This window comes from Dipodomys ordii, unplaced genomic scaffold (assembly GCF_000151885.1).
Source record: "Dipodomys ordii isolate 6190 unplaced genomic scaffold, Dord_2.0 Scaffold4, whole genome shotgun sequence".
NCBI lineage: Eukaryota > Metazoa > Chordata > Mammalia > Rodentia > Heteromyidae > Dipodomys > Dipodomys ordii.
Window position 1 is genome coordinate 6,777,032 of NW_012267220.1, and position 26,157 is coordinate 6,803,188.

The 26,157-nt window shown below is 38.3% G+C and overlaps 1 protein-coding gene across 1 annotated transcript in view; it reads left to right on the plus strand.

The window, feature by feature from the left end:
- The first annotated feature begins 4,075 nt into the window (after positions 1-4,075).
- The window catches only part of Galntl6 (polypeptide N-acetylgalactosaminyltransferase-like 6), an 823,803-nt gene continuing 801,721 nt past the window's right edge, over positions 4,076-26,157 (plus strand). The window contains exon 1 of the mRNA XM_013024941.1: positions 4,076-4,384. Within this exon, the coding sequence (XP_012880395.1) occupies positions 4,247-4,384 (138 nt within the window). The 5' untranslated portion in view covers positions 4,076-4,246. The remainder of the gene's footprint in view (positions 4,385-26,157) is intronic.

Consider the following 26,157-nt stretch of genomic DNA (forward strand, 5'->3'; position numbering starts at 1 on the left):
CATTTAAGGTCATTTTAAACAGCTTTTGCATTTTATTTCAATTTTCCTTTGCTGATTTTTTTTGTACTACAGTATGTTATTTGAGGCCACAGATAGAGCTCTTTGCATGTACCCACATCTATTAACACATTTTCATGCATGTGGAATTCTGATGACCTGCCTTTCAGATTGAATTACATACAAAAATAAATAAATTCAAACACCAGATCTTCTGATATAAGGCTAATCTTTTTGTTTGTTTTGTCTGTTGTGGGGCTTGAACTCTGGGCCTGGGCACTGCCCCTCAGCTCTTCAGCTCAAGGCAAGCTCTTTACCACTTGAGCCACAGCACCACTTCCTGTTCCTGAGTGGTTTATTGGAGTGGTTTATTGGAATCTCAAGGACTTTCCTGTCTGGGCTGGCTTTGAACTGTGATCCTCAGAACTCAGCCTCCTGAGTGGCTAGGATTACAGGTCTGAGCCACCTGCACCCCTGCTAAAGCTAATCTTAAAGATAAAAGAATTTAAAGTAGCATTAATAACCAATACAAAGGGGCTTACCCAGGTTTACACAGAAATTTTTGAAAATGGTCTTTGCATAGTTGGACAAAGGTGTTCTGATTGAACACATCAGAATTAACTATCAATTGTTTGTTTAAACTTAAAACTGAAATACTGATTATTGTTAGAAATACAGTGGTCTGTGACATGTGAACTGCAATTTAAAAAATACCCTCGTTAAAAATAGAACTTATTCTCCAAGTCAAGTATATAGGCAGTCAACAGATGGGAGTGGAAAAGTGGTAGTCTGGAAAAATACCGTAAAAATGAAAGTTAACATGACAGCATGCGCCTTCTACTCACTTCTAACTTTATGCATGTGCTTGAATGAATAATCACACCATCCACACTTAACTAAAATGTTCTGAGATAGGGGCTGCAAGCCAAGCAGACCACCAACTTGTGTAAGAACTGTAATACACAATCCAACTCAGCATCCTGGATTCGGTAAGCAGAATGATAGCACCTCTATTTCTTTCAGGATTTTTTTTTTTTACAGTAGAAAGGAACATGTCTTAATACAATAGAAACAATTTTTAATTCCAAGTACACTTTTAGGGTTTTGTGTTTACTTTTCATGTTTACATTGATTCCTAGATGGGGAAATGCAGCTTTCTCAAACAGTACTCCAAATTCTTTAACTTGCGGACTAAGTCATCCAAGAAAGCTTCTCTGTTCCATTCCGTTCCGTTGCTTCCTGGAGTTCCTATTTTGTGTAGTAAAATAATGGAATGAAATACATAGTAAAAAATGGAAAATATAAAATGTGTGTATGTGTGTGGGGGCGGAGGAGGGGCAGGGAATTACATCCCTTGCTCCCTAGATTGTTAAATTTCACTGAAACAAAACTTAAAGGTGATTTTTAATATAAAGGAAACGTTGAGTCTAGCTATCTATAGCTATCTATGTAAACGGTCTATCTATCTATCTATCTATCTATCTATCTATCTATCTATCTATCTATCTATCTATCTATCTATCTCATTTGTGTTATCCTTTTCTGAGTCGCAAAGTGATTCCCACATGCATTATAGTATTAAACTTTATTTATGAAGTCATACATCCTGTCTCTATTGTTCAAGTCCCTTTTAAATGAGTAGCACGGGAAGGTTAAGGCAAGACTCTTCACCATCAAATCTATGTCTTGAATTTCAAGTGCAGTCCTTAAATGACAAAGCGAGGAAAGGGGAGGGAGAAGGAAGGTAAGAGGAGGAGGGAGGGAACTAGCTAGCTAGGAAGGCCTGGGAGGAGGGGGGGGGGAGAGGAGATTGGAGGGAGGAAACAAAGATGGGTCAGAGGAGCTGGGGAAGAAGGAAACAAGCAAATACCATGTGGAGTCCACAGTCTCACCCAAACATGTGGGTGTAATCTAGGCTGTAACAAAGACGTGGCCACAGTGTTTCTTTGGGGGCATTGGAGGGGCTGTTAGAGCCCATGTTGCATGTGCACCTGTCACCTTATCTAAGTCTTCTTTCTGAAGCTATTGGGGGGGGGGAGGGTGTCCAGGTCCTGGGTGGGCAGGGAACGCTGCTAGGCCCCGCTCGGGTCCCTAAGGCGGCTACAGGTTTGCGGGGTGCGCCCCTCTCCAGATGTTCCGGGGAGGAAGAAGTCCATCCTCCGCCAGAGAGTTAGCCGGATCCCTGGGTTTCGGGGGGGGGGGCCCTGGCGGGAGCAGGAGGCCTGGTCGGAGAGGGACAGGGAGCCCTCGCAGCGACCAGAAAGCACGGAGCGCGGGCGTGCCAGGCGTGGGAAGGAGGGGAGTGGCGTGGCCAAATCTTCAACCAGGGCCCCGGGTGTATTGTTTTTTTTCAGACCCAAGTGGAGCTGCTTTGGGTGTCCACGGTGGTTGTCCTCTCTAGAAGCTTCCCTGGCCTCGCTTGGGGATCCTCTGCCTTCCTTCCCCCCACCCCATCTCACCCCCCTCACGTACCTGGCCTCGGCGCAGGACTCGCGGCCCCGGGGAAAGCTCTCGCCGCGGGTGGGACCCAGCGAGCCCGGGTCGCCGCCGCCGCCGCCGCCACCGTCACCACCACCGCCACCGCCCGCCTCTCCGCGCTCTCGCACCCCGGCGGCGACACCATGCAAGAATCCCGGAGAAACCCGAGCGCAGCCGGCGACTTTGCCTCCGGAATGTCTTTTGGGTGAGACGAGAGGGGAGCAGGTGGCCCCGTAAAGAGATGATCCGTGCAGCCAGGGAGCCCCGACACCCTCCCCACCCCAGCAGCGTCTTCGGGGGGCGCCTCGCCTCCTCCCTCCCCGTCCCCCCTTTCCCCGCTCCTCTCCAGGCTGGAGTCCGGTTGGGTTGCGGTAGCGTTGCCCCCCCTCGCCCCCCGCCACGTCCCTCCCGGACGCGGGGCTCCGGGGGCTCCCCGCACGTGGCGGGCACCGGCATCGTCTCTGAGGACCGCAGGCCACAGCCCACGGGGAGCGGGAGCGGGCGACCCGGCGCCAGCGCCGCGCCGCGCACCTCCGCCCGCGCGCGTTCTCCGGGCGCCTCGCCCCCTGGCCCAGCCCGGCTCAGGACTTGGGCTTCGCCGCCTTGCACCCTCCGGAATTCAAAGGCACGCCAGCCTCGCGGTGCTCCGGGCTGGGGGGTGGGGGGCGATGCTGCCGTGGGTTCGCTCCTTCCCTGGCCGGCGGGGGTGGGGTGGGGTGGGGTGCGGGGAGGGGGGGCAGGATGGTGACATGAACCGCGGCGCGTGAGAGCGTCACGGGAGGCAGGGGCCGAGATTGATGGGCAGAGCGCTGACTTCGCGGCGGATCTCATCCCCAGGACCGCGCGGGGAAGCCACGGGCTCCGCGCCCGCACTTGCTCCGGCTGGGCTCCGCGGACATCTGTAGCCTCCTGGCCTCCGGGCTCCCGGGTCTCCCCGCGCGCACCTGCCTGCCTGCCTGCCTGCCCGGGAGTGTTTATCCAGGAGTTTGTGCACCTCTAGCCAAACAATCCTGCCCTGGATACCTCGTCTCTGGAGCAGACCCCCGCCCCCCTCCCCGTCCCCCCCACACCGTCGGTGGAGTCTTCCGACACACTGGCTCCCGCGGCCGCGGCGCCGGGAGTTGAACTTGAGTTCAGGTGGGTGATCTGGGGTAGCACCAGGGGAGATGTCCAGCAGGTAAGACTAGGAAGTTCATGATGCTTCGCTGTCAGAAGCAGACACCGAGTTTCCTGACACTGGATGGGGCCAGGCCACTCCCTCTCTTCCACTTTGGCTGCTAACCTGCCCCTCCCCTGCCCACATCTCCTACATTACCGCCGGAGAGGGGAGGGGAGGGGGGAGAAGGATCGGGGTCGGAGGGCAAAAGGCAACCACAAACCACTTCCCACTTATTGAAGCATCTAGCGTGGTATTGCCCTGTTCATCATTTACCACTCGTCTATAAAACGATCATATTTACTCCACTGCTTTATATTAATGGAGGGTCAATGAGACTTAATGATTTCCTCGGTGGAGTCATTTCTTTCTAAGCCAATAGATAATGCCTTCGTCATAGTTTTCTAAGAGGGGGAGAAAAGTAACTGTGCGTTTGTTCTGCAGATGGCCAACTCCCTCGGAATCGTGCAGACTTGGTGCTGAACACACAGCAAAAGTTTGTAGCTTTCTCCTCAGTGGCTGGTGTTTGACCAGGGAGAGGAAACGACTTTGGATCTAAACCACAAGGAGCAGTCAGAGAACGGTCTCTAACTTTCTTCTCGGTTACCATTGGCAATGAAGAGGAAACAGAAGAGATTTCTGCAGATGACTTTGTTATTCATGGTGGCTTTAATTTTCCTGCCCAATATTGGTCTTTGGTCTCTGTACAAGGATAAACACCTGGTGAAATCTACAGAGCCTGGGGAGCAGCAGGTAAGTGGCACCTAGAGAAAAAAAAGATCTCAGGAAGATGGCTAGAGCATGAAGTACCTATCTGGGCACCTGAGGAAAGAAGCTTGTTATCTTTAGCCTTGGGTTCTTATCCCAAGTTATTACAGAGCTGATGTTTGTAAGACGAGAGACTTGGAGCTTTAGATTGGCACTTGTTTTAAGATTGCAGCTGATAACATAGTGAAGCTATGAAATAAAGTAGGAAAGAGTAGGAGAGAATGGTCAAAAGGAGAAGAAGGTCCCCTTTTACACTGGTGTTTTAGCTTATTTTAGCTTGAAGTGCATGAAAAGTAGTTCTTTATTTGTGGGAGGTGGATGAAGGTTTGGTGCAAGTTCAATTACCATGCTTGGTGTTTGCCTTCTTGTCTTGTTTGCCTGTCGCTATGAAAGTTAATTGAGCCAACTAAGTCACTAAAATTGTGAAGTAGTTTTCACAAAACCAAGCTATAGCTTTCTATGTTATGGCTGTATTTTTCCCCCCTCACCATGGGTTTTCACCTTGTGGAAACTTAAAAGTCTCTCCCCTGATGCTAAGGTAGTATGGCAGGGTCTATAGCCAGAGTTATTAAGAATATCCATTCAGTTTCACAGTCTGGTGGGAACAGTTTGTTGCTAAAAGCTTTCTTCCCTCTTGAAAAGACCATTCAGGATGATAGAATTTTTTGTTTCTTTCTGCTTAGTATGTAACACATCTGGAGATACATGGATCATGACAATGTGTACAAACAACTGTCATGAATAAGAGTGCAAAATGTCCTTCAGAAAATACTAGGGAAAATACATATTTTAATTATTTTCCTTATTAACCTATAAAACAGGTGTTGTAATCAAACTTTGAACAGTGGAATGAAGCCTTGTTCATGAAGTTGAAATAATACCATTCTCATTAGTCCTGAAGCTCACTTTGGAATATTAATATTTTTAATTTCAAGGGCCATCACCCCTTTGTACTATGCACTTTCCACGTATAAGTGTTAAGTAGTCTCTTTCTGGACAACAATAATATATATTAATGGCACTTGAATGTTTGTTCTTATACTTAACCATGTTTAATTTCCTTTTTACACAGTGAGTAGTTAGTTGTAAAGGATATGGAGGTAATCTACTTTTTCATTATGACAAGAAGTCATTACTTATCTCTACACTTTAATGGAAACTAATTCCTATGCATGTTTAGTAGATTGAAGTTCTGAGGAGTATTTCCATTTAGTTGCTGATCTTCATCATCATTTCTCATAGGAATTTCACTGGGTTGAAGTCAATACTGTTTAATAATCCCTGTGTAAAGAAGGAGAGGAATTTTAGATGTGAAACTTCTTTTCCCTACTTATTTCTTCAAACTTTAATATAAAACAGGATGTTAATAGTAGTTATCAACACCCTATGCAAAGTTCTATCCCAATGGTGGTAAAATAGGAGGAACTTGTTTATACTTAGATTTTGCTAATTCAATTAACAATAGCCTTCTGAAGTATTTGCTGCTATCACTCACATAAAACTGTAATTAATCTTATTAATGAGATCTTTATGTTCACATTGGTTCTATTGATTTTTGACCCCTAATGAGAACAGTGTTTGTATACTGGCGTTAAAAAAATGAAATGTAGCAGTTCAATTCTCTGACTTGTCCTCATAATCTTCAAAGTAAGTTTTCTTGTTTCCAGTTCTTCTATAAATATCTGATAGCAATCCAGTAATGCATGGGAGAGGCACTAAAGTTTCTGACACTAGAGAGGAAGGGACACTCAGGAAATGCTGGGACTTAAAGCTATGGGAAAGTTTTGAAACCAAGAGAAGAAAAGGCACTGATTACTTTGAAATTAACTTTGACCATATTCTTTTATATTTATGACTAACAACAACTTTTTAACAGAAAAAAAGAAAAAGGACATGCTCCTGATTAATATTATAATTATTGGTCAAGTCATTAAATCATTAATATATTTGACTAAATGAACACTGACATGTAATGATGAATTAAACATACTTGATATGTTGATATAATATTTTGCTAATCTATTTGTATTTCAGTGGTCATAAACTGGCTCAAGACATAGGTTTTCAATTGAAGCATGTAAGTTGGCTATTGAGTTATTTACATTCAGGCAATTTATTTTTAAAACACCTTTTCAAGGCTGATTCCTACATGTGCTTCATAAGTCATTTGTTACTGCATTTTTCTCTAAGTTGTGAAATGCTGTAGACAAGAATAATATGTTGATTGAGGCACTGACATAGTCACTACTAAAGTTATTCAAAGATGTCATGTGCCTATAGAAGAGGTCTAGTTTTACAGCTGTTGTGTCTACAACAGCCAGGTTGGTAGGTATTATATATGGCATGCCAGTCATCATAAACTTGAAAACCCTTTACATTTGTACATAGTTTAATTTTTATAATTGGCTGCTGGAAAATAATTTTTGAAACTCAAAATCATGAAGTGGTAAATACTTTTTAAATGTCCTGAGCTTGTACTTTTCCAAATCACAACAGGAAATTTTGTTCTACCTACTATTTATTTTAAATTACACTTGATTTGCAATCTGAGATAAAGCCCAAAAAAGTTCACAAGAGAAAAACACTGACAAAACTTTTTCTCACATAGGTTAGTATTTAATATGCTCTTCCCCAACATTTAATTATTTTATCAATAATTTGTATTTTGTTTTATTTAACATGTAACATTTACAACAATTCTTCAGAATATTTCATGCATTTTCACCATCTATATAGTGGCAAAGAATATAAATTAAATAAAAATTCCAAATATTTATCAAAGTGATTTTTGCCTGTTTTTCCTTCTTAAATCTGAGAAAGATTGGTAAAATAGTTCTAATACCATAAGTCAGTTCAAAAGTTTTCTGGCTTTTTTGTTATTGCTTGAGCATCTTAAAGTTGAAAGTAGATTACTGAGATGAATATTCAACTTTTGAGATGTTCAAGATTTGATAAAAATTTCAATATTTTCTTTTAGTTATAAGACTATCATAATTATGCTATTTTCAGTGAATATACTTTGTCTTTTTGTTGCTATTGAAGTTTCTCTTTTAAATATATTTAAACATATGTATTGCAAAATGAGACAAATGAGTGTCATTTAACTGATGAAGATGGTTGTGTGATTGTTGTATGCTACCTTTTAATTCCTTTCAGTTTTAAACAGGAATGTCTACTCCTCTCTCCTCTCTGCTTTCAGATGCATGAACATTAAAGGTGTTAATTAAGTTGTAAGTTAGGATGATATATTGAATAATGCAACATTTTAAAACAAAAATACTGCCTCTGGTAGTATTATAATTCTCTTCCTAATCATTTGCTAAAGTGGATATAGAAATATACCACCCTAACACTTTATTTTCTCAAATACTTTAAATAGATTAAACAAACAATTTTTAAGTTATTGTTTGTTTAGACTTTAGATTGGAAACAAAATAAGTTGCAGTAATTTTCAGACTATTCACAACATAAAAAAGCTGCTGTGATATTTCCAGAATTTTACTTCAGACATTCTAAGAGTTGTTCAGAATGATTTCAGAAGCATCTGTCTGGTCTGCATGCTGTACATTGAACAAGTGACACACTGAGCCTTTTTGAACTTGTGGGGCATTGTTATGTTTTTGATTTTCAAAATGTCTATTTATAAAATAGAGCTATTCATGCTTGTCACATAATGAGATGCATAAGATCCCGAGAGATCACACCTTGGAAGGGAAAAATATTGTGAGGTAATGTTTTGGTTTTAGTCACAGGCAGAACTGTGCTTAAGTGTCACAGAACCTCCATTAAAAAAATAATAAATCTTTCCCCAGAGATTGCTCAGAATCTTTGTCCAACTCTTCAACCTTAATCAGCCCCTCACTTCAAGGGGACTCCTTTTGATGGGGAGCATTTTTCCGATGGCAGTTTAAACATGTTTGATAGTATACAAATATCAGATAATTGGCATGCAGAATATGCAAACTGGCCTATGATGTCTTTTCTCATGCTGATCACCAAAGCTGTAAAAGTACATCTTCCTTTCTCAGCAAACACTTCAAATATTTGAAGAGCTAAGGACAGGAAATAAAAATGAAGGTTTTTTCCCTCCTCTTCTGCACTTAGGAGAGTACATTCTCAGCACATTGGATGTGAAATAATGCATTAGTTTGAGCCATACTGTTCTTAATTAGCTGTGATGTAGATTTTAAATTAGGGTTTTAAAGGACCTTTTCTTGAATTTATGGAAAATCCATTCACAATCTCTGCAGGGTAGCACCGCACAGGCCACTGTAACAAGTGTCTTAATTATTTGCTGTGACCTAGTAGATCGCTACATGATTAGTTCATCACACTGCCCCATGGGAGACTGAGTGTGAAACACAGTCTTCTGTTTGCAATCTGGTACAAAATGAAAAAATGAGATAGTTTTTCCCCCCACAGTCTGTTCATTTCTAGACAGACAAGCTGAAGTGAATAAATCAGCCCCATCATTCTAGAATTTTCTCTGTGAGAAGCAAAGCCAGCTGAAATATGTAGACATAGAATAAGAAAGTTTGAGTGATTTAAGTGGTGTGGAACAGAAGATTGAGGGCATTTTATTATATTTTAAAAAAATTTCAGGAGTGGTCATGACAGTTTTTAGGACATTTGCAATCACATCTCTCTTTATAACATTTGTATACAGGTGGAACTTGCAAAGAAACATCGAGGATAATCTTATTTACAAGACAAGCTGGAATTAAAATAGGGCAAGCTCCTGCCATGGAAAAGGCATTTGGCTCAGCAATGGATATGTTGTGTTGCAGTCATTCCTATTGTGTCTTGCTTAGTTTGCTGATGATGGACAGTTTGAAGACAGAGTTTGTTCTTAAAACTATAAAGCAGGATTACTGGGTGCCAGTGGTCCATGCTTGTAATCCTAGCTACTTAGGAGGGTGAGATCTGGGGGTTGCAATTCAAAGTCAGCTAGAACAAGAAAGCCTGTGAAACTTATCTCCAATTAACTACAAAAAAGGCTGGAAGTGTAGCTATGACTCAGTGGTAGAACACTAACCTTTAGGAAAAAAAAAACAAAACCAACTCAGAGATAGCACCCAGACCCTAAGTTCAAGCCCCAGGACTGAGACAAAAACAAACAAAAAATAGGAGATAATACCATGTTGCTCTTCTCTTTATATTTGAATATTTGGTATAGTTGGTATTATTATGGAACCAAAGGAACAATGGTACAAATAGGAAACTGCAGATGACAATAAATGTAAAACCAAGGCATCATGAATGAGTCACGTGGTCCTCTCTGTTTTTCAGGTGTCACATCATAAGGCTATGGGGTATCTCAATCATCCCAAATGTAATTGTTGTTTGGATAGGCTATGCAACTAAGAATATATACTAGATAGGCACAAATACACAGATATATGTACATGTTCATATATGAGTGTACATATATGTGTATAAATATATATATATATCTAATTTATTTAAAAATTAGGTGGGATAGTGCATGCTTATCATACTATCTACTCGAGAGATAGAGGTTTGATAACCATGGCATTAGGCCACCCCAGATAAAAGTTAATGAGATGCTAGGTCCAAATCATGCTAAGTATAGTGGTGTATTCCTGTAATGCTCTAATGTTCAGGAAATGGAGGAAAGAAAATCATGGTTCCATGCAAAAGCATGAGACCCTATCTGATAAGCAAACCAAAAGCAAAATGACTGGTGTTTGATTCAAGAAGTAGAACACTGGCATATCAAGCATGGATACCTGAGTTCCAACCCCAGTACTTCACTTCCAGAAAAGGAAACTTGAAAAGAAGAGAAAGATATTCATTCTTCATTAGAATACTCATGTCGGTTGCATGCATAGAATTCAACAAAGCAGTATGATAAAAAGGGTTAAAACACCAAGGTATATTTAGGATATGCAATAAATTCAAGACAAATCACATCAGCATTTTCTCAACTTTCCTGCTGTCAGTGTGATTGCAAAACAATGTGCACTGGATTGGCAGCACTTTCAAATTAAATGTATTCATACTGCATACTCATCTAGCAAAAACATGTGCATACACTTCACACATGGCCCCACTTACAGATAAAAAGTAAATCCGCCCAACTGTTACATTTCCTACAGTATTTTAAACTTATGGAACTTCTTGGTGTTTCCATTGGTTTGAATTCACATAGGCTGCTCATCAAATTCAAAATACCATTTACATATAATCAATATAATTTTAGGAAATAGAAAAATTTAGAGAATACATCTGTCCAGAGAGATGCTTTCTATTGAGCAAGCATGAGAATCAGAAAGGGATTTAGCCAGCTAGAGGCACACAGATTATAAATAAGACAACTCACAGTTATGTTGTAACATAATTAACACAATTGTGGGTACCATAGAGTAATATGGCAGCTACCAGATATCTACCTCCATGAGGCTGAGACATTAATTTCAGATCATCTCAGATGTCCATAATCTCATGGAATGTTTATTTAATTCTTGAAGCCTAGAAAGTCAGAAGATGAAACACCAGAAATTTCCTAGTATTTTGATCTCTTTGTGTAAGATTTGAATGCAAAGTATCTGGATATAAATTCTAGCTCTCTTATTTAGCACCTTGTGACACTCAACATCTCATGAAGTTTCCAAAAAAACAGCTTTATTTTCAAGAAAAAAGGTGGTACTACCTTTCTTTGTAATGTCATAGCAAGAATTAACTGCTTAGCATTTTGACTAGATTATAACAAGTCTTAAGGGATATATATTATTGTTATACATTTTGTAAGTGTTTGCAAGCAATCATTGCCTTTAGCAAGGTAATTAGTGTCTGGTTAATAAATATTTGCAGATGGTTTGAATTTTAGAGGCATTGTGAAGTGATCTGCAGAGCAATGCCATTGATGCATTCAATCTGCTATGCAAGAGAGGATGGTTAATAAACAATTAAAATCTGGGAAAACTAAAAGGGTTTTTTTTTTCAAAATCATCTTTGTTTTTGTCTAACAGTTAAGGACAGGTTGCTGGTTTTTGTTTATTTTTCATTTAATGGCTTTTCATAGAAATTACCAACATTTTTCACTTTGATGTAAACTACTCAAAAATGAAGACTTCTTATATAAGAGGAAAAAGAAAGATTTAATGGAGTGACAATCTTCATTCACTATTAAAATAGAGCCAAATGTTTCACATGTTAGACATATTTTTTCTGCACATTGATTACCAGTAAGAATTGGAGGGCTGCCATTGAGGTGTGGCTCAAGCAGTAGCACACCTGTGTGAGTCAAAGAAGCTAAACGAGTCAAAACAGCTAAGCGAGGTTCTGAGTTCAAGGTCTAGTAATAGCAGACTTATTACTTGATAGAACTTTTTTTATTGGTTATATCTTATTCATAGAAGCTATTAGATGATTTGGGAGAAAAATATAAACTTAGAGAGTACATAGAAATCATCAAAATAATGCAGTTGTTTCATAGAATTACTATTCTTTCACGACAGTTAGGGAATAAATAAAGCATAAATTAAACATTCTTAACTTTCTAATTTGTCAATGGAGATATAAAAATGAGTATTCATGAGACAAGAAAGAGTTAGTGCATTAAAGTCTTTATGTAAGGCATTTAGTTTTCTATATTGTCTAAATATAGTTTCTCCACCCATTACAAAGGCTCTCACCCTTACAGTAAGAGCTGTAGATGGTTCGAAAGGTCACATGCGGTTGGAACTAGGCAAAGGGAAGCTCAGATACTTTAGATTCACATTCTAGCTTCATCTAGCAGAGCAATAAATGATTTGGGCAAGTCACTGTGTGTGAGTTTCAATTCATCATATAGAAACACTGAGGGCATCTCATGAAAAGGTAGTGAGCAGGGGCTGGGAAGTTGGCTCAGTGGTAGAGTGCTTGCCTTGCAAGCCTGAGGCCCTGGGTTCGATTCCTCAGCACCACATAAGCAAAAAGCAAAAAGCCAGAAGTGGCGCTGTAGCTCAAGTGGTAGAGCACTAGCCTTGAGCTGAAGAGCTGAGGGACAGTGCTCAGGCCCAGAGTTCAGTCCCCGCAACCGGACCAAAAAAAAAAAAAAAAGAAAAGGTAGTGAGCAAACTAGATTCATATGTGAAAAATGCTTCATGGAAAATAAATAAGGGAAGTTTAACACTTATCAGTTTATACATTTGGAGGTTTTAAGAACTATTAACTTCTCTAAAGCTAGTAAAAATAGAACAAAACACATGAAGTATATTACTGTCAATTTGCCTATTTATCACTGATAAAGTATATTGGATATGCAGTTTGTACAAGATGCTATACTAGACCCAGAGGGGAATAAATAACAAAGCTGTAAATGTGTTTTCCAAGAGCTGACAATCTGTTAGTTAAAGAGGGTACAGCCACACCTATAACAGGGTGCTAGGGAACACAAGCTCCTACTCTTTAGTGTTTAAGAGAGGTAGAAAAAAAATAAATAAGAGGTCGTTAGATATTTATAAATGACCTCATTATTTCCACTCTGTGTGTTTACTGATTTATTCCTCTGATCAATCCTTTGCAATAAGTTCTCACTATATCAATTGACAACTAAGTAAGGTACAAAGAGAATATTGGATTCATAAGGCAGGAAAAAAATCAGTACTATGCTGATTGTCACATAGTTTAAGACAAGTGAAGATTTTGGAAAGATGTCATTAGATTTATACACCATGTTGGAGGCATTTAAAAATGTAAGAGATTGAGTGATAAAAATAAATATACACCTGATACATATATTTGTGTGTGTGTGTGTGTGTGTGTGTGTGTGTGTGTGTGTACCAGTCCTTATTTGCTCAAAGCTAGCTCTATACCACTTGAGGTACATGTCTAGTTTTTTGGTGGTTAATTAGAGATAAGAGTCTAAAGCACTCTCCTGCTTGGGCTTCCTGAAAACTACAATCCACAGATCTCAGTCTCCTGAGAGAATGAAGGGCCAGTTCCAGCGAAGATAGAGAAAGTCAAGGAAATAAGGCAAAAAGAAAAGTGGAAAAGATTGATGTAGTCTAAAATGTTGATTTGCATTTTATGCCTTTCAGAATTTAAGTGTTCTTCCTGGGAGAACAATTTGAGATTTTTTTTTCCAATGAAACTGTCTCAATACTTTGGAGAAGTAGCTAAAATGTATGAAATAGCAAGGAACTGGTGGCTCACGCCTGTAATCCTAGCTACACAGGAGGATGGAGGTTAGCAGCCAGCTCAGGCAGGAGAGCTCAGGAGACTCTTATCTCCAATTAACTACCAAAAAAGCTAGAAGTGAAGCTGTGGCTCAGAATGGTAGAGCTCTAGCCTTGAACACAAAGCTCAAGGACAGTGCCCAGGCCCTGAGTTCAAACCCTAGGATCTGCACGCATACACACACACACACACACACACACACACACACACACACACACACACACTACACTGCAAAGTGTAAAGCAATATAGATATATGTTTATAAAGTAGATGATAGGTAATTGAGTTCTTATCATAATCCTCTATTAAGACACACACACACACACACACACACACACACACACACACACACATATGGATCCAGGGTCATAATATTGAAAAGGGATTTCACAACGCCATGTAACAAATTTAAGTTAGCAAAACATCAGCGAGCATAGCAAAGACAATATCCAGATACCCAAAATGAAGGAAAAAATTACTTGTGTACTGTAGCATAGAAAAGAGGACTAGATGGGAACTAATGGTAGTTGATAAGGATGAAAAGAAAGTAGATTCCATTTCCAAAAATCTCAAGACCATATGTTAATAAAAGTAACAAAATGGTTAAAATAAAGTATGGTAAAATTAAAAGTGAAGAAGTATTAATAATACATATCCAGGTTAACATGTATTGAACAATATGCCAATGGAATCGTGTGCCATGTAGACACTGACAGCTGTTTTGAATATTTGAAAAAAGTCCATATTGTTTGTAATATCATATATGCAGAGCTTTTAAAAAAGTTTTGTAGGGTTCATGGAGTTATTACTCCATCAATATTAACTGTTGATAGTATACAAAAATCCATCATATAATGCAACTGCATTTGAAGTACATACAGCATTTCTCAACATCAGACATTTTTTTTCAACAGTTGTGTAGCAGGCACAAGAATTAAGGATTGGAAACTGGACATAACTTTCTAGTTTCTGGCGTAAGACTACTACATGGCAACCTGTGTGATTCTTCTGGGCTTGGTAGTTATCTTCTCTGTGCATTAGATTTCCTATTCTAAAAGGGCTACAAAGTAGCATAATCGGTGGAGTTGATGTAAGGGTTGGGTAAGTTTATTTATGTAGGGTTTTTCAAAAGCTAGATTATGCATTGTAAGCAATTTGAAATGTTACGTTTTATACTTACATTTTAGATTTCAAAAAGCAGAGATTGGATAAAGAAGGAACTTATCTTCCAGGACCCTTTGTGAACATGAAAAATTTATGAAGTTTTTCATTTTTAAAATAACGGAGGCATTTTGACGTACTTTTTACTTTCCTTCATTTTACCTTTTTACTCTTGTCTAACTTGATACAGAAAATAATGTGGAATTCAGTTTAGAATAAGTGGAATCTAAGGCTCAAACAACCTACCTATCAGAGCAAACTAGATTTCCACAAAGAATTAAGTTGTCCCCAGAATATTCAATCAGTGCTTGATGTGACTTTGGTGACCATTCCTCTGATATTTTTAGTTCTAGTCTCTAGATAGTATTAATTTCTGAATGTACATTCTGCTTTTGGGGTGGGTGAGTGTCCTAAACTGTATCATTAAATCAGTCTAAACTTCCAAAGAGGATTCTCTGAAAATACCTTTAGGGCCAAATATATTATTCTTTTTATAGTACTTGAATTTTAACCTGAGGGTTCCGGTACCTCCCAACAATAAGGTGGAACTGTAGATATCAAGAAAGATGCTGGTGAAAAGCACATGTAAGCAACAAGATGAGTGTAGTATGTCTCTCCCTTTTCTTATGCTTCTGAGAGAAGAGTTGGCTGGAAAGACAAACTGGAAGAAAACTCTGGAAGGCCAGGAGCAATTCAGTTGGCCTTCAGATTTCAGGAGTCCAGGAGGAGCAGGCGGCTGGGAAGGGACCGCACAGCTGTCATAAGGTCAGAAAACTCCCGAATACTCTTTTTATCCTCCATGGCACCGATAATAGCTGTGTTTCCTTCAAATGCCTCTTCTCTCAGTCACAGCCTTGACTGTTCTCAGGAAGGAAGAGTAGAAAGAGATCGCTCTGCCTACTCCATGCAGAAAGGGGACAATGAAATGGGCTCTCCACACCCCACGGAGGACCTGTCGCAGAGGGAGGTTCATCCAGGGGTCCTTGGTAATTCTTGGTCCAGGGGTCCTTGGTCCAGGGGTTCTTCATATCCATCAAGATTTGAAGTTTGAATTTGTCCCATAACCTCAGGGTGACCTGTGCTTGTAGGGATGGCTTCTCAGAGCTTTTGCTGATTTAGAGGGCCAAACAACAGTGTCAGAGAGTCACTATGGTGTGGGAGTGTCTCCCTTCTTAACTCCCACAGAGACTTTTCTTCCTTTGTTCACAAGCTGCAGGACATAACATTTTTAAAAAGTCTATTGACCTTCTAAGGTAAAGATCTAGAGTCTTAATAGCTAAAATATAAGGGGTGATAAGTAAAGAGATACATTGAAGTAAGTGTAGAAATCCAGCAAACTCCATCTCCTCCCATCCTTCCCTTCCTGTTTTTTCTTTTGACATTTTTCAGAAAGAATTTGTGAGAAGCGATCAGACTAATAATTAGGCCAGTCAAGGGATGGAAGACCTGAGAAGCTCTAAAGCCATGACTTTGCCATAATAAGAAAGGCTTTGTCAAATGGAGCTGTTTCCAACTGTTGAAATGTGTGTGGTGTGAGACATATGTTTTTAGATCAAGGCTTTGCCATTGCTCTTTGTCATTACTATTTGGTTTGCAAGACTAGGATCTGTCACTTTATTCTACACTCTGCAACCCCAAAGTAACTATTGCTCAGTTGTGTCACCTCAACCAAAACAGTCTTCTGTGAAGCTCAAAATGCGAACTGGCATAGTGAAATCGGAACTATCTCCTACCAAATGATGCCGCTCCCTTTCTTATTTCCAAAGCTGCTTCCTCACTTCCTTTCTCTGTCCTCAAATATCCCACGTTACAACCCTTATTATCTATGCTCAAGTCCAGCAGAGAATCTTGTCTCTTTCTTACTCAGTTTCATACTGAGAGAATCAAGCATCTCAAAAAGGCAGAAAAAAAAAAAACCCCATAATGCTTGCATAGCTGCTTTCCCAGTTGACTATTTGTTTCCTGGAATTGTAGAAAATGAGTCTCTTGCTTTAGAGAATATGTAAAACTTCTGTTCAGATGACAGAGCGCAGCTTTCTTTAGGGAAGTCTATATACGGTTATGTTTTTGCTTCTCATTTACTTACTTATTTTCACCCCTTTCCTCCATGATCCATTTTCCCCACAAATGTTGCCTTGCCTTAACCTCTCTCACTACCAGGGGAGCAAAGGGCAGAAGCAAAGCAAAGCAGATGTTTCTTAGTGCCTCCTACCACAGAGCTTCACTTTCTCCTCTTAATAATCAGAAGAGGCACCCAGCCCCTGGCTCTTCACTTCTGCTCACTTCTGGCTGAATCTCAGTCCTACATTCCCTTCTGTCACCAAAACCATCCAGAATCTCCTACTAGTGAATTTCAAAAAATTTCCTTAGTCAGACTGCTAAATAGATTGTCTCCTACTGAGACTCTCCATCCCAGGAATAGGAAAGGTAGCCTAGGAGTCCTGAGGAGAGAAGAGGCTAAGAAAACACCTTTGGAAAGCATAAACACCCTTAATAGAGAAACATGGGCATGGCAATTTAGGCTTTCCTGGGCACATTCCTTTACTAATTCTCCTGTCTTCACTGCTCTTCCCAATATCCACCTATGCACAAACATGTTTGCCAGTGTTCTTTTGTACATTCTTTATGTACTTTTCCTAAAAATATTTTGTTTAGGAGTGGTGTCTGTGCTTTTTCTAGGGTGTTTCCTGCAGGTCCTTATCATTTCAGTGTTTAAGGCAATTTAACAATTCTCAAATCATTATCTGAACCTATTTTTCTCTAATAAGAATATGAACCAAGACAGGGCATGGTGGCACACACCTTTAAAGTCAGGTCCTTGGGAAATGGAGGCCAGAAGATCGCCAACTAAGGACAACCCAGCAGAAAGTTAGCAAGACCCCACGTGAACCCAGAGTCTAAGAATAGATTACTTTTAACTTAGGAAAACTGTCATTAAATTCATCTTTCCCTTCCACTCTCTGTTCTCTTTTAATATCTCTTATCTAAATCAAGTGCACTGTCATTTAACTAAGTGTTTAAGGCCTGATCATCATAATTGGGTGCCTGCATTATCATTACTCTCAAGTTTCAATTGATTCCTAAGCATTTGTGAAGAATGTCTCCTAATTCTCCATACAACATCTCCTGAATCCATTCGCATCTCCTGCTCCTCTGCCATTGTCCTAGATGGGACTAACCTAAAACACTTTACTGAACTGATAAAAAAAAAAAAAAAACTTTCCCTGGGGGAAAGGGGGAATAACAAGAATTGAAAAAAAAGGTGGAGAACTGCCAAGCAGAGAACCCAAGAACTAAAAAAAGCCCCAAACCCTTTTGCCTTTTGGTAATTTTTTCAAAAAAAAAAATGCAATTTTTTCTTCGTTAGCCTTGAATGACAGTCCTCTTCGTATGTCTTCTGCATATCTGGGATTAGAGGAAGGCTCTATCACATCTCGCTTGTTCATTAGGATGAGCCCTGGCTGTTTATCCCCACTGGCCTCAAATCATGATCCTCCTAATTTCCTCTTTCCAAATAGCTGTGATTGCATATATGAGCCACCGTGCCTGGTAGTCTATAATGAACCTTAAACTTGTAAATTGTCTAGCTTTTCTTTCTTTTCTTTTTGTATCATCTGACTATAGATTAGTATGAAGAGTCATAGGTAAAAAATTGTCTCCCATATATTGAATTTATTTTAACTGAGGTACATGTATATGTGAACTTGAACATTATTCATCGCAATGCATATGTTTAAATGCATTTTGGCTCTATCAAACAATTTTGACATAAAAAGAAAAACTGTTGTAATTATCATACATTTATGTTTCCATTAGTTGTTTTCCTCCTGTCAGCCTCATTGTGATTCGCTATGCCATTAGGTCAAGATGTGGCTAATCTTAAAACTATAATTCACAATGAGATTTCATCAAGTATATAGAGATCTGTGTTTGCTGTCGGAGACATATACAATCCTAATAATGTCATTGAAAAGCAAAAAGTCCCAGGTAAGCCAGCATATAATAATCAAAGGTAGCAATGAATCCGATCTTTTCCTAACCATTCACAGCATTTATAGAGCAACTTTTACTGTTAATGCTGTAGTCTCTATGCATCTCAAGAGCAATGATGACAATTTAGGACAAGCATGTCGTTGAAACTTTACTATTCTACAAAACAATTAAAACCAAACATACATGCGATTGAGTTCATTAATACATCTCTCAGAGAATGCTCATCAGCTTACTTCATTAAATATTGCAGTGGAAATGTCGACTGATATATTTCAAGGGATTTATTTTAATTTGAGTGCTGCAGACATGAAGACTTCTATTAGTTTGATTCTCCAGTGCAGTTGCTCCTTCAAAGCAGCTCTCATCCTTTAGGAAAAACAAAACAAAACAAAATACACCTTCCTTGGTTAACTGCATTGGCTGTAATTAAAAGTAGTGTAGCAGGGATATATATGGGAGCAAGGAGCAAAGTGGAGAATGTTCAGGGGTAAAACTTGTACAACTGAATAGAAGAAAAAGTAGAGATGCTGGAAATGATTTGTCAAGATTTATTTGTATTAAATAATTAAAGCAAATAACAGCACATTACATGCACTGTCTTGGGGGAAAATGTTGTAGTGTTCTGGTAATTTTACAGCATCATGTTTCATGAGATAATCATTTCAATAGCTCCCCATTACTTCAGCACACATATTACTGTATCTCCTGTTTTGTGTCTGTGTTAAGGCTGGCTTTGAATATTTGAGCTTTGCAGTCATAGTCTACTAGTCCTTAACTTCGACATTTTCTTTCAGCTGTGTTTCTGCTGATCTTAATGATGCATTCAAATGATTTGTGAGAAAGTTTGTTGTCTGTATTCACATTGAACTCTCACATATAAACAGAAGGGGTTTTTAAAGTCAGGTTTATTATCAACTCAACAACATCCATACTAAAAGTGTCATGTGCAAATATTCTTACAATTGGAGAGAATAATGCATGAAGTGTCACATTGCCCATGTCATCGTATTTTTGAGTTAAAAATACATCAATCTAGGTATTGCTAGTAACAAAAATGGAGCTATGTGCTTATTATTATGTGAAAATATGTGCACATATTTTTAAATGCTTGCCTTACTACATTACTATATATAAACTTGAAGAAGTGTTTTACTTATTTATGCTTTAACTATTTTATATTGAGTTGTTGAGTCTATCATCTACCATATCTGTTTTGATTAACTTATAATAATTTATCTCTTATCTAAGTCTCTTTCCTTCTTATTTTCTTATTTTTAGTTATTTGTCTGTTTGCTATGAATTTTTTTTTTTTTACTTAGCAGGCTATCTCTATGTAACCCCTTCTGGTAACATATTACTTCCTGCCTTAGCATGGCATATTCATAACTGGTTTTAAATGTCAGTTATCTTTTAGTACATATAACATTGAAATAATATAGATAAAGATATCTAATCCGTCTATATAAAATGTTCACATTCTCAGTTTCAACAGACGTGTGAGTATATTATGAAGAATTATCAAATAATATTTTTGTTTCTCTGTCAAATGTCATTTCACCTCCTGCTTTATTAAGTTTATCTGAGTACTAAAAATGGGCCCATCATTTAAAAAAATCGCTTTGGAAGTAGGATTAAGAACAATTTTTAATCATCAGGCCACTCAGAAGGGTTATAAAGTAAAATTTTCCATGGAAATATTTGAGGGCAATACATGTGAATGTCTAGACAAACATAAACACATGATGAATAAGCAGCTAAGTTCTACAATCATCAAAGCAAATGTTTAAATCACTTACCCTTATTTTAACACATTTCCCCAAATTATAGATTTGGGAATTACTCTTCAATTTTTAAACTGCCCCAAGTATTGATTTTAATTAATGTAAAATGCTATAGGAAAGTCCAAATCTGATTTTGATGGTTCCTCAAAGGCCAATTCCACACAAAACTTGATTAGCAGTCTACTAAGTGGTGTTAAGAGCAGAATAGTACCCCCTCAAAAGCATGTGAAAAGTGGAGTGCAATGTTAAAAACAACTTGAACTTTTTCAATTATAAACTATGGTAGAAATGCTTTGTTTTGTTTTGATTATGTGGGCAGGAAGAGTACTGGGGATTGAACTCAGAGTCTTGTGCTTGCAAAACAGACACTCTGCCAATTGAGCTATGCCTTTCGACCATTCTCACGTCAGTTATTTTTGAGCAAGGGTCTCACTTTATCCTGGCTCTTATCCCAGGCCACCCTGGGCTATAATCTTCTGACTTGTACCTATCCAGATCACTAGGATGTAAGTTGCTAAACTGCTTCAGGCATTGTACTTCCTTTGTAGTTTGGATGACAGGTGTGTGCCACTACATCCAGCAACTGGTTGAGAGGGTGTCTCAAGAACTTGGCTTTTGTCTGGGTTGTCCCCTATTACTTATGCTTCAATCTTTTGTTTCCCACCTATCTAGGATTATAAGATTGAGCCACTATTCCTAGTTTAATTTGCTTATCTTAAATTACAGATGATGCACAATGGATTGCTTATGACTGAAAGGTAATAGTTATCATAAACTCATTTATATTCTATTTCAAATGACAAATGTTGTCTATAAATAGCTTATTGGCTCGTAAGTATTTCATACTAATAGTAATTCATTAATTATGTATTATGTTTAGTCCTGATTTATGAAAGAATGCTAATATTAAGAGTAAAATAATATTAGAGGAAAACATTATTTTTCCGCAATAACCTTCTTAAAGGCCTGGTGCAAACCTTAACTATCCTGGAAATATAGCCACTTACTTTCCCAGTGGTTATTTCTGCATACAATTCCATTAATTCACTGTCATCTTTTGCTTTGTTGTGTCTTTTTTATTGGTTGTTCAGCCACACAGTGATTTGAATGCTACACATAATTTTTTATATATGCTATGGTAAGAGAAATTTAGTTTTCATTTTTCATCTTTTCTAGGCGGCAATAATATTGTCTAAACTACAAAATCGTACTTTGTTGTTGCTAAATTAATGTCTGCATCATTTCTATGAATATAGGATTTGACTTTTTAGTAATCATTTGTTCTAGTCTATTAAAAGAGCCATATTTAATTATATGAATTATTTTTGTAACATGTTTTCCTGTCAAATAACTATATTACTCTAAGTCCTACTGACCTTTATCATCCAACCACACACACTGCTTTATGAAAACTATTTCAGCCACTACTTGAAAATGCTGAACCACAAATGTAACCCTCTCTCTCCTCTTTGTGTAACACACAGGATGCATATTGTCATGCTCCTCTCACACATGGAGAGACTGCATTACTTGAAGAAAGAAAAACAAACAAACAAAAAAGGTTCCCTTCAGTTATTGAGATTGCTTTTGAAAGCCAGGTCTTTGATTTCCTGGTTTAAGAGAACATTTGGAAACTAGTTTGTCAGCAGATGTTATCATAAAAATCATTAAGGCTCATATTTCAGAAAATGCTTTGATGTGAATTATTTTAAACCAAAGATGTTTTTTTCCCTCACCTATCAAATTGATTGTGACCTGAAGCAATGATCTTGTCTAACTTTCTCATAAGTAAAATGAAGAAGGTAGGCTGGCTGCCATAACTAAAGATTTCACAATATGCATTCCTGGGCTCAATGCAAGCCCTTGGCCCTGAGACTGAAGGAGAGGCAGAGTTTGCTTTCAGTTTTTTGTGGTGGTACCTAGCTCCTTCATAGGAATGTTCTAGAACTGAGATATATTGTCCCAGTAAATTGAACAAACTGAACTTACTAAACTGACCAGACCTTCCCCAAGAACTTACTCCTAGGTTCTTGTTGTTGAGCATCTAAAATATGCATTCCTTGACACTTTTTCACTTAATTAGACTTTTTGGAAGGAAGAGGAAATACCAGTCCTGAGATAGTGAAGACATACTTTTGAGAAGAAATACTCCCAGAATCCTGAAAATGGTCTCCTCTGTCACTGACACAGTTAAGAAGTGTCAAGGACCAGTCATATTTAGATAAAGGACCAAGGATGGTAATTACATGCAAAATGAGTAACGAAAAGGAAAAATTTGTTGTGATCTTTGGCTTGATTTTCCCCCCGGAGTATGGAGGCAGACTTATTTTAACTCAAGTGCCACAAACTGTAGTATTTTATACTAGTTAACCAAACACATGAAAGTTACCAAGACTAAAAAGCCTATCAACACTTATTGACAGGTAAAAGACATCCTACATTTTCCTCTTAGCATCTTTTTTTCTTTATTTTAAATAGTGTAAAAAAGTAATAAACATATCACATAGAGATTAGTAATAAATTTGAAAGGATTTGTAAGGTCATGAGCACATGTTCTGCTCGATTTTCCATGGTTTGCTACATATCTTACTGTAAGAAAAAAATGTAGTGTTTTCCTTTGAAGAAAAAACAAAAGGGTATAATGAAAACTATTGTTTTGTATCTTGGTGTGTGTGTGTGTGTATATGTGTGTGTGTGTGTGTATGCATGCACACGCACATACACACACGTGCGCATGCACATGCGCTTGTTAATGTCTCTTTCCTAGCACAAATAAATGGAATGGAAACCTGCACACAAGGAATTATTTTGGTTTATTGTTTATTGTTTAACATGTGTTAGGTGGTAGGTTATTTCACAATTTTATCCAGGTAAGTAGGTTATCATAGTAACAGATTATTTACATCTTCAATTTAGGGATATTAATTGTATATTTTAAGCCTTAAAATGCAATAAAGCAGACTGGCAATTTTTAATATAAAATCTAACATATCTATAGTGGTGTATATCATTATTTTATAAATTGGGTTTTATGGATATATGATTAATTTTTAAACAATTGACAGGCTAATTAATTACAATATACTGAGAAAACAAAGTATAGTTAGGTCCAATTAATAACCAGTAGGTTGAGATTTATATAAGGATACATCTACAAATGCATGAACATTAATTATTTTCCAATTATTTAAAGTTATGGTACAGCTTGTTATGTTAAAATGTCTGTCAAATTTTATCATTAGTTTTCTCATTGAAAAATAGTAATTCAAGAAGGGTGCAAGTGGCTCAAACGTATAATCCTAGCTACTCAGAAAACTGAGATCTGAAGATTGTGGTTTGAAATCAGCCTGGGCAGGAAAGTCCATGAGACTCTTTTCTCCAATTAACCACTGAAAATCTAAAAGAGGAGCTGACACTCAAATGGTAGAACAGCTCTACCATAAAGCTCAGAGACAACACCCCAGCCCTGAGTTCAAGCCCTACAAGTCTCTCTCTCTCTCTCTCTCACACACACACACACACGCACACAGAGTCAATAGTAATGAAAAACTTGTTGTTTGTTGTAAATGATGATGAAAACTTCTGGAAAGTTCTTACAGTATGTAATCATTTAATAGAAAAATCGGAGGACTTCCTACTATTATGTTTATATCTGTAATATTTCGTTGTTTGGACAACAGAGAGTGATAAGATCTGATTACTGTTTATCTCTTAGTTCTGTGCTACTAATAAAAACAATATTTCCATTCTCAATAGTCTTCAGTGGTGTGGGTACCAAGTTAGTTTGAACTGCACACATCAGAACTGTGATTGAGAAAAGTTAAATGGAAGTATAAATATTAAATTACGCATCATTGGTTATTATCCTTTTGGAAACTATTTCTCATATCATAGTATCTTCTGGTGTATTCCATAGAAACGAACCTATGAATTTTGGAAGCAACAAGGACGAGTCAATATCTTTCTATCTAATTACCAGGAAATATTTCAGACACTTTACATGAAAATCAATAGCAATGTTCCTATTCCCTACTTTATAAAAGAGCAGGCATGTAAGATACTCCCAGCCCTCACCACATAAATAGGCTACTCAAATATTTTATTATTATTATTTGGGGGGGAGGAAGGGTCCGGTCGTGGGGCCTGAACTCTGGGCCTGGGCCCTGTCCCTCAGCTCTTCAGCTCAAAGCTAGCGCTCTACCACTTGAGCCACAGCGCCACTTCCGGCTTTTTTTCCTTTTTGCTTATGTGGTGCTGAGGAATCGAACCCAGGGCCTCATGCGTGCAAGGCAAGTGCTCTACCACTGAGCCACCTTCCCAGCCCCTATTTTATTATTTTTATTTTATTATTCTCCTTTCTTTCTCCCTGCAGCATCATGCACACCATAAATGTACAATAACTACAGACCTATTACATGTATCCTATCTTTTTCTTTGCAAAAAAACTCCCACAGCATCACATGCTGTTATAAATTTTCACTTAAACAGTATGTTTTATGTGAAGAAGATAGAATTTTCATTCCACTTTTCTTTGCCTCCAAAGTGTTAGGATTTCAGGAATGTACCATCATAGCTGACTAAAACATTAATTTTTAGATACTGTACTAATATTTGGGAGTTAGATATTGAAAGAAATTTACGGCAGACAGCTAGGGGCTGACTGAGGTGTAAGATTCCAGTGTTGAGGGCAAAGATGAAATACACAGATAATGGGCAAATACTTTAGAGTAGCATGTCTTGGCAGGGTAGTCTAGAATCTGGTGGTCAATAGAAGATGGTCAGCCACAGGATACAAGAAAAAAAAAGACACAGTTACCACTTCAGCTTCTGCGTGAGCGCAGAACTGTGTCAACACACCATACTGTGTCTCAGGCATGCTTGGCACAGAACATTGCAAACCCAAATCTGTCATGCAAGTGATAAACTATGTATACAAGAGTGCACCTAGTAAAGAGTACCTTCATGCAGAAGTTCAGATATGAGGTAATAAACGTGTAGATTTGGAGTGTGGGAAGGCCCATGTAACAAAGTCATAAGGTTGACAATTATAACTTCATTTAATAGAGAACAATTGCAAAAAAAAAAATAGAGAACAATTGCGCAAAAGTATTACTCTCAGGATTTTATGAACTAGTCCTGTTAAAATCTTGCTCATGACTCAAATCTGAATAGACATTGAAAATTGTGCACATATTTGCATAAGAAAAGATTCTTTGATTTAGAAAAATTGCCTTTCTGATTGGTCAAGAACTTATCTGAAAGATGAAATCTTACAAGAATTTTTTTAGCATCTGTCTAATTTAAGAAAAAAATAAAGTACTTGGTGTTCTAAATTGTAAAGCTTTATCTCATACGTTTATATCTTCATTATACTACTTTATTTTTAAGTTCAGGTCAGATTTGATCTTTGCAATTCCATTTTTTAATTTTTTTTTCATTGTGAAAATACCATACAGAAGGGTTACAATTACAGGGGCAAGGTAATGAGTGCATTTCTTATCAAGCATTGTGGCCTCCTCCTTTGTTTCCCTTTCCCATCCATTCCCATCTCCCCACCCCGACCCCACCAGAGTTGTAAAGTTCATTTTATGGCATAACGTCTTGTACATCTCATTGTTGCAATCGGTCCACCTGTATCCC